This window comes from Saccostrea cucullata, unplaced genomic scaffold (genome assembly GCF_032062105.1).
Source record: "Saccostrea cucullata isolate Sc308-1 unplaced genomic scaffold, CSIRO_AGI_Scuc_v1 ctg3236, whole genome shotgun sequence".
Lineage (NCBI taxonomy): Eukaryota > Metazoa > Mollusca > Bivalvia > Ostreida > Ostreidae > Saccostrea > Saccostrea cuccullata.
The window spans coordinates 95001-105155 of record NW_026917866.1 but is presented as its reverse complement, the minus strand read 5'-3'; the positions used below and the strand labels follow the sequence as shown (position 1 = coordinate 105155).

The following is a 10155-nucleotide window of genomic DNA, read 5'->3' as shown; positions in this document are numbered from 1 at the left end:
AAAATGATGTCTGTAAATAATATTTAAGATTAAAAAAATTCTTGTTATGAATATATATGACTTTATGAAATAGAACGTAACAAAGAATAACACGGGGATATAAACAGGACAGATGGTATGTCTAAGATAACTAGGACCCTCCGTGGCAGGCCGCTGTCTCTAGTGATGTCTGAATATCGTGAAGCAATGAAAAGTCACCAACAAGAATTGGAGTGCCGTTAGAGGAGATCGCCTTCAACTCCGCATTATCAACCTGTAATTCAAAAAAAAAACAAAAACAAATGGACCAATTAAATTGTAACATCACCGGCATAAAAAAAACTGTAACGATGCATGATTCTTAAAGCAGGTACCTGCTACCCGGGGTGAGTTGGCTGCCAGATTTTGATTAGAATTGTTATTTTTATATATAATTTTACAATATTCAATACAATGCACTCACGATGTTATCTGATCCCACCTCTGTTGTCGTTTAGGTCCGTGTTTGCTCTGTTCAATAATTTGTATTGGTTCGTGGTGTTTGAGCTTGATTGTTGTCCGTTATCTTCATTTTTTCATGATACAGGAATATTTTATGAAAACAAAGGTGATTGGCAGACACGATTAAAAAGGTCTCTTGCATCTAGGCAGATTTTGGAGGATGAGAATCATTCTAGCCCTGATAACTCTTTCTATTTTTTTTTTTTCAAAAATGCCTCCACTGGCTTAGAAATTCGGTAGACTTCTCATCTAGTCACTTCTTGTGCACTGTGCATCATTCAATATAACAGGATGGAAGAAAAACACACAAGCCTAGACCTTTACATATGTACTGTAAAATGACATATTTTCGAGGAGTCAAATTTTCAAGGTTTGAGAAACTGATACACGTATTGGTTTTGGGGATGTGATTTCGTGGTTGGAGTAATTATGCATATAATATTTTATATTTCAAGATACAGAATCATGAATTCGAGGGTCCCTCCATGCCTCCATACCTCCAAAACAACGAAAATAAAATTCCCACAAAAATAGTGATTTTACAGAATTCATATACGAAAAAAATTGCAGCTTTCCATGGTCAATTGGTGGTATCTCCATATGAAGTTCTTGAGAGGGACGCTATACACAATACAAACAAACAAACCTCTGAACCGACTCCCACAGCATACACCTGGACGCCCTGTCGATGAAGCAGCTGCGCCTCGTGTTTTGTTGCCGCTGGATCCGCCGACTGTCCGTCTGTGATAACTATGACGATCTTTGTTGCGTTTGCACGGGCGCCATTTTGTGGTTTGAAGCTATTCTCACGCACGAACTGGATTCCAAACGAAGTATTGGTTCCACCCTGTAAGACATACATTTTCATTAAAGTTTGTTGCGTGACATGCAATTCATTTTAAATTAGTATAGAAAAACTGTCTGGAATTGTCAGTTAAAGCATTCAACCTTTAAAATTGTATTCCTTTATATATCGGGCCTTCTAGCATAAAAGCTAATTAACATGTATTAGATTTTAAATATAAAAAAAAGAATGAAGAATCAAATAAAAGGGTTATGAGAACGACCAAAAGACAACTTTAACAAGAGGCCCAGGGGCCACAGCGCTCACCTGAGAACATTGGCAAGGAAAAAGCACATATCAGATCAGAACTGAAAGTTTACTGAGGTGGGGGGCTTGATTTTACCCCCCAGAATTCATGATGAAAAAAAATTACACTACCTGAGGATGATTCCATATAAATATCACTAATCATGGCTTTGAAGTACTTGAAAAAAGATTTTAAAAGGTTTCCCTATTTAATTCGTTTATAAAACTTTGGTCGGCCATTTTGGCCCCACCCTAGCCCCGGGGGTCATGATTTGAACAAACTTGAATCTACACTACCTGAGGATGATTCCACATTAGTTTCATCTTTCCTGGCCCAGTTGTTCTTGAGAAGAAGATTTTTAAAGACTTTTCCTATATGTTCCTATGTAAAACTTTTAACGACCATTATGGCCCCATCCTAGCCCCTGGGGTCATGATTTGAACAAATTTGAATCTACATTACCTAAGGATGATTTCACATGAGTTTAATCTTTTCTGTCTAAATGGTTCTTGAGAAGAAGATTTTTCCTATATATTCCTATGTAAAACTTTGACATTTTCATTAAAGTTTGTCATGATTTGAACAAACTTTTACACTACCTGAGGGTGATTCCACAAGAGTTTCATCTTTCCTGGCCCATTGGTCAGTATTTTAAAAATGACATTAATTTTTCTCTAAAATAATTATTCCCCTTATAATGTGGCCCTTCATTTGATAAAATTAATCCCCTTTACCCAAGGATACTTTGTAGCAAGTTTGGTAGATTTGAAATATAAAAAAGATGAAAAAGTGAAAAGTTTACAACAAAAGGGAAGACGACAACGACGACAGACAACGGACAAATTTTAATCAGAAAAGCCCACTTGAGCCTTTGGCTCAGGTGAGCTAAAAAGCGTACAAAGAATTCAAAGCTTTGAACAAAGCATAAAACACCAACGGAATCCTAGAGGTGGGATCAGGTGACCAGGAGGGAGAGAGCATCCCCTGTTGACCAGTCTCATCCACCGTAATACCAAGGTATTGTCAGATAGACTTGATATTCCGTAGTCAAATTTGTGTTTGTATACTTATGCTTACAATTTTATTAGTTTCTTTTGTATTGATCTGTCTTACAGTGAAAGATTCCATTCTGAATTTTGCCTCTATTGTGTAACACAATAGCTAGCATGCGTTTGTCTACACAGGTACATGTATCAATTAATTACACTGAGCAGTGACTACATGAACGGCTTATATATAGGGGACATCAGAAAAAACAACTGAATAAAAGGATATGGCGGACAAATTATTTAAGACTCGCGTTCAGCTTTAATATATTGGAGGAGTGTGTCTTATTTCGGCAAAGATTACAGTAATCCTTGAAGGCGTAGTGTACTAGTGTAAATAACCCACAAGATTGCTTTGTGCGTTTACAGCACTGTAAACACAGATTTTAATTTGGAAAGTTCAAGTTACCTGCATGTAAGCAATTTTCTGGATAGCATTAAGGAGGTCGTGTCGATTGCGATAAGTGTTCAAATAAAAATCATTTCGAATCTCGCTGGAGAATGTTACGGCGCCGAACTGGACATTATCAGAGCCTATGTGGAATTTTCGGGCGAAGTTATACACGAATTGCAATTCCTGGGCAAAACCCTCGGCCTTTTCGCTTTCGGATGCGTCCAGTAAAAACACAATGTCGGCAGGCTTTTGTCCACATGCTGAAAAAAAAAATACATCTTAAGATACATAAGAATTTAAAAAATTTCATCTTAAGATACACAAGAATTAATTTCTTACAGCTGCAAATGTTGAAGTTTCCTCTACTTTAAAGGTTAAACAAATCTGTTTAAGAGTTGCGTAAATACGAGGGGTTATCAAAAAGTTCGTGGACTGAGGCTATAAAATTAGTACTATGTAGTCTGTGCTTTCAAAATTTATATGGAACATAAAACAACCAAAAATAAAGAAATGTTGAAAATTTTAGCCTGATACGTTCATTATTTTCCAAATTATTATGAAATGAAAACGACAATATATGATCACCCGGCGCTGTCGTGCTTTATTTTCATGACGTCCGATAACGTCATTGTTTTTTCAATGTCTGCTTCTTCTACCTCATACAATTTTTTGATGAGATTCCCTGGAGCTGAGTAAGGACTTAAACCCGCCTTGTTTATATGACTTTACAATGTCATTATTCAATGAATATAATATTCCAAATGGATTAATACATTGGGCCTATGTGGAATTTTGCTTTTGGGAGTTCAAGTTATACACGAATTGCAATTCCTGTGCAAAACCCTCGGCCTTTTCGCTTTCGGATGCGTCCAGTAAAAACACAATGTCGGCAGGCTTTTGTCCACAGGCTGAAATAAATTTACATCTTAAGGTACATAACAATTGGTTTCTTAAAGCTGCAAATGTTGAAGTTTCCTCTACTTTAAAGGTTAAACAAATCTGTTGAAGAGTTGCGTAAATACATGTACTAGTTCATTAAGGTTCATTGATACTCTGATAAGAGATATAACTCCTAATGGCATTAATGTCTGTTAATGTCTGTTATTCTTTTACAAGTTTGTCAAGTGGAAGTGTCTTTTCTGTCCAATTTTGCCCCGCAAGCTATGCTATAATTGTTTGTATGTTACTTATAAAATACATTTCGTTTGGAAAATCATTATGGTTCAAGCAACATTTTATATGAGTTAACAGAGGGTTTATGAACCTTGAAAACATTTCTTTTTCTTTTATAAAAAGCTGTACATTTATTTTATATATTAAAATATCACATTCCTTACAGATATTTTTAATAGACTTAGGACGAGCAGGCTTTTATATATAACATATTTGCATGTTTCAAATCATTAATAGACAAACCCCGTGATACTGAGTATACTCTCAAAATATGAGATATGAATAAAATTGCAAAATCCCATGATATACTCTCAGAATATGAGTTATGAATAAAATGCATTTAATGAATAATTAAATTTTCATTGAGATGCCTGTTAGTTACCTTGTTTTACGGTCGTAGTCGGCATAGCTGAAAAAAAAATAAATTGAGTTAAATTTAACTTAATTGAACGTAAAGATATAACATAAAACATCAACAAAAGGAACTTTTAATCCCTTCAGTACTCTATTCAAAGAAACAGGGAGATGTACATGCATAAATTTTTAACATCCGGTGATGTTAATACATTCGAAGATGTTTTTCCGACCTCTAACGGAAAGACTCGAGATGATGCGATTGGGGCACTTACTTGTTGTTGTTGTTGGCAACGGTGTTGTTGTGGGAGGAGGCACCTTAACTATACAATAAACAAAAAAAAATAATATTTTAACTCATTTTCTTAGATGTGTCGTTAAAATAAAGAACTACGCACGTAGAGACGTTAATGCTAATCTTCTTCAAGTTTTGCCAAATCCACAGCAACTTTGAAAGACTTATTAATAAGATTATTTTAGTTCGAAAGTTAATAATAGATGTCTTAATGTGATTAGACTACATGGATGATATTGCTTTGGATTCCTTGTATAAGATATGATTTTATACAATATGCTCTGATTTTACAATAAAATTACAACATAACTGAAATCCTAAAATTACATTCAGATATAAGTATTCCATAGATAAAAATTTTCTAACCATCTAATAGTATGTGTATTTTCGGTCAAATATAAGGCTTGGATTTTTCCATTTTGAATCTATGTAATTTTGGCTCAATGGAACAACATAAAAGTCTATTTTTTTTAGATTCCTATACATTCAAACAGCGGTATCTTTACTAAGTATTACTATAGTTTCTTCTTTAGCGGTATCTTTACTATGTATTACTATAGTTTCTTCTTTTTTAATTTGTGTCCATATTAAATGAAGGACATTTCAAGTCTACTACTAGTGGACCCTTGTCAAAAGACATTTAATTTGCCTTCATACAGCAGATTTGTATGCTTCCAAAATTTATTTTTTCATCCAAATGAACAGGTTGGAAAATTCATCATAAAAGAAGCATTGTTTTTATGCTTTAACCTACCATCGTGAATGTGTTTGGTCAGAAAATGGATGGTAGAAAAACTAAAAGAAGACTAAACTCTAAGAATCTGAATTATGTACAATCATGTACTTACGTTTGCAAATTGCTTCCACAATTTTGGTATGAATGCCCTCAAGATCACTTGTTCTGGCCAACCGGTAGGCATGCCTCCTGTCAGTGGCTATTTGCACCAATTCGTTATAGTCCACTGAATGTCCCATTCCTATAGCAAAGACCTCGACTCCCATACTATGGAGCTGTTTAGCTGCGTTCAATGTCAGAGTTGGCTCCAGAGATCGGCCATCAGTGAGAACAATGGCAATTTTGACAGATGCTGCACGCGGTCCATAGGTTATAGTCTGGTGTCCATGGTGATTGTGTGTATGGCCATGTACATTTTTGTTGTGAAAAACATTACGAACAAGCTCAGTCAGTCCCATGTGTGTGTTGGATTCACCGTTCATCCAATGTATCCGTGATATTGCCTGCATGAGGGCGACTTTATCGGGGTATTGGTTGAGGTAAATGTCGGTTCTGGCGTTTGTTGCAAACTGTGACACAGCAATTAATGTATCATTGTAGCCATAGTTAAATTCATTGGCCACCATTTCCACAAAGTTCCTTTCGTTGTCAAAGTTGGAGCCTTGTTCACTGCCTGAGGAATCTATCAGAAAGGCAATGTCTGCCGGATAGTCACCGCACACTGTGACAAAGAAAATTTTTCTGACAAATACATCAAATAAAATGTTTTAGTTAGCTTTTATACATGTCTATTTGCTTAACTCCATGATGTCTAATGAGCGATTTTTTGTCAAATAAAATCTAATACAACACATAATCAATCAATCTTTAATAATTTTAAAGTAATGTTCTGAAAGCCAGTTAAATCAACAACACAATGCAACTAAGAATTTGAATAATTTGCACAAAAAAATGAGAAGCCAAGATATTTTTTGAAGATCTGTTCTAGATGAGTGTTTTTAGGACTCTGAAATTATAATTTAATAAAATTCCGTCAACTTTTATATTCATTTGATTGAAAGATGTTCTTATAAATGCCAAAAAGATGGTTCTCAAATTAAGGACAAACAGGCTGCACTGCAGATGTTTCAAACGAAATGTAAAATTTCTATCAATATCTGAAAGGTCATAAAATTACACATTTGTAAAAGGGAAGTAACTCACGGGTACAAGTCTTATCCACTAGTTCCACGTCCAGAGTGTGAAGAAGCTCGAAGGTGTTAACAACGAAGGTGTGATTTTTGTCGGAGGCGATGATATTTAGTTCGTTCCTGTCAATTCCGTGTCCAATTCCAATAGCTATCACCGTCACGTTCGGGACTTTGTGAAGCGCCGTGGCAGCGCTGACCGTCCTGGAGTTATCATTGGATCGCCCGTCTGTCAGGACTATGACGTATTTAGCCACGTTATGTCTTGCACCATGGTTTTCTGTTGAAAATTAAAAAAAAAACCACGCATTTAAAAATTTATTTCAAGTTATACTAGTACTTTGTAATTTGGTAAAGTTACAAACCGACAATTTAACCCAGGACAGTATGATATTATTATATTAGAAAAGTAAGTTAACCATGCACTGTGTGTGTACTTTATACAGAAATGTAAGTAGTTAGTACTAGTATTCCTCACACCAGATGTCGCTGTTCTCACGTGATCACTTATTATTAACATACCTTGAAGTACATTCGACCGGACGTAGTTAAGTCCGAGGTCAGTGTATGTTTCCCCGTCTCGGTAGGCGATCTTGCTGATGGCGTTCAACACGTCAGCTTGACTTTGGTGTTCGTTCAAAAAGAAGTTCTTGTAAACACCTGTAGAAAACGTCACAGCGGCGAACTGCGCTTTCTTTGGCCCCACCTCAAAATTGGACGTAAAGTTTGAGATAAAGTTGAGCTGTGTATTGAATCCTCTTTGAGTCTCGCTTCCGGAGGAGTCCAACAGGAAGATAAAGTCAGCCGGAACTAGGTCACATTCTGAAAGTAAATTAATTCCGGAAGTCGATCATATAATTATTCTGAGTAAATTTTGAGCTTGGTCACATTCTAAAAGTAAACTCTGATATAGATCATTTATTCTGGGGGAATTCTAGAGTAGTCACACACTGCGTATGTACTGAATGACATATATATCCTAGGGACGACACAGAGCAAAGTGTTAATTTCCATAAATAATGTATATATATTAAAATAATGCTAAATGTATGCACAGTGACACGATATTATTTAAGGAATGTTTTTAAGGTTTGTGTGAGTTATTGGTGTGTGAATCACACAGACTTGCACGTAGGCATATATTTCATGAAGCGTTAGCACACACCAACAACTCACACAAACTTTAAAAACATTCCTTATATTTACATTTTACATGTTTAGTAGCTCCAAAAAATATACTCAATATTTGAATTTCTCGCTGCCCTATATTGTTATACTTTACCGGCCAACGTGGCTGTAGCCTTATTGTGACGTCACGTTAACGCACGTTTCTCCGTGTATATTTCTACGCGTGAGTATACACAAAAATGGTATTAATTCAAATCAATTTCACAGTTTGCTTATTAGAAAAACACACCGAATGTAAATATACAAATATATATTTGCTAAATTATTTTCAATCATCTAAAAAGATTTTATTTCAATAGACAAGTGATATTCAGAATTTTATATTGGTGTGTAAAATTAAAACCGGATTCGTTGCAGTATGTACCTTCCTTAATATTATGAAGACTGTTATTTAAAAATAAGATTTTATTGTTTAACATCTATCGGGATATAAATACGGGTTGGTCAATAGACAATTTAATCTCGTGATATTCCTTATTACTTATATTTACATTTGTGACTTATACTTTATATTTGCCTGTGTGTAGCGTGTGAAATTTATTTTTCAAACTCAACGGCAAGTATGTAATCCACTGAACGCGCGTCGACCCTTTATGACGTCACTGAGAAATTACGTCAAACGATTATCCATACGCACATCTTTGAATATTTATACAGTTATAGATATGCATTCCTTTCAGTAGTGTTATATAAAGAAAAACATTTGCAAATGTAAATATATGGAAATAAATTGCTGTTTTATGACTCAATTGTTTCATGGGTACTAAATTTCCTCTAAAGCTCGATATTGTACGTACTGTACGTTTCAGAGGGAAACACATGGTATTTATGGAAGGAGCAATACCTTGAAAGAAAATATGCTCTAATCAAGCCTTTTCTGTTTGCATGTGTGTGATGAAAATTTTGCTTTGGGATTGTTGATAAGAATATATAATAGAGCAATTGTTCTAATTTGGGAGAATCTTGAGAGATTAATTGCAAATAAATTGTCGTATTATATGTAATTCATATCACCTTTTAAGATAAAATACTTAAAACAAATAACTTGTAATAACGTTATTCTATAAATTTAGAATTGTTATGCAATATGTGATCAGAAAGTTATTGTGTCTATCAATGAGCAGCAATCTTTCACGTGGTAGAGCACACAAAGACCATGCGGTGGAAAAATTTTCCACTTTTAAGCCAAGTTTCATTTGTACATGCAATTTTAACTTAAAAATTGTTACCTTCTCGAAAAATAAAATTAACAAACCTGCTTTGTAAACGGCAGCAACAATTCCAAAAATGGAATGAATACAAAAGAGGAATAAAATTGCCATATCTTTTGACTGCCAAAGACCGAAGAACCGAACTTTGTGAGTACATGTAAAATCTAAGGTCAAAAGGTTTATACTGAGATAAAAACTTTCACGTTTCTCTTATTTGCAGGAGACCTTTTATCTAAAAATATCCCTCGTCTCATCGACTCTCTTTGTTATTTCAAAGGTTACAAAAAAAAATCTTGTACATGTTTCAACACTTAAGGATTTTTATGAAGCATTTTTTTTTTTCTTCAAGTTCTGCAAATTTATATTTTTCTATTACATTGAGGGTTCATGTATATGGTATACTTAGTGGACATAAAATTGAGTTCTCAAAATAAAAGCGTACATGTAGCTAACATGTTCTAAATTTTGAATTTACCGGGTGGGAGTAAATACAAAATTTAGAACATTGTCATGTAAATTTTGAATTTACCGGGTGGGAGTAAATACGAAATTTAGAACATTGTCATGTTCTAAATTTTGTATTTACTCCCACCTGGTAAATTCAAATTTTAGAACATGACATATCTATGATCTAGCGTCTTTTGAGTGAGTAACATATTTGTGCAAGTATTACCTATATAGCATAGAAGATATTTAATTGAGCAGTAGCTGATCTTTGCATGCAAATTGCGCTACTTCAAAAATACGATATTCTACACAGCCATTCACTGTATACTTGTACACGTATTTGTAAAAGTCGATATATATACTCCAATTCTTACCAGATAAATTCTTTAATTTGGGGACTTTTTCATGACTATTCTGACAAATAAAGATATATTCATAAGTCTTTCGAACAATGGGCTTTCTTTTTAACTTTATGAAATACATGTACTTTTAATGATTAGTATTTTTAAAAGAAAGATATGATTATGAATCTTTTGTCATATTTTTTTTAAAA

At 34.4% G+C, this 10155-nt stretch overlaps 1 protein-coding gene across 1 annotated transcript in view; it reads right to left on the bottom strand.

The window, feature by feature from the left end:
* Positions 1 to 42: 42 nt before the first annotated feature.
* Positions 43 to 10155, bottom strand: part of LOC134263946 (collagen alpha-3(VI) chain-like) — a 10575-nt gene continuing 462 nt past the window's right edge. The window contains exons 2-9 of the mRNA XM_062746588.1: positions 7279 to 7578; positions 6773 to 7036; positions 5682 to 6290; positions 4814 to 4861; positions 4567 to 4593; positions 3027 to 3271; positions 1127 to 1327; positions 43 to 253 (exon numbers count right to left, since the gene is read on the bottom strand). Of these exons, the coding sequence (XP_062602572.1) occupies positions 131 to 253; positions 1127 to 1327; positions 3027 to 3271; positions 4567 to 4593; positions 4814 to 4861; positions 5682 to 6290; positions 6773 to 7036; positions 7279 to 7578 (1817 nt within the window). The 3' untranslated portion in view covers positions 43 to 130. The remainder of the gene's footprint in view (positions 254 to 1126; positions 1328 to 3026; positions 3272 to 4566; positions 4594 to 4813; positions 4862 to 5681; positions 6291 to 6772; positions 7037 to 7278; positions 7579 to 10155) is intronic.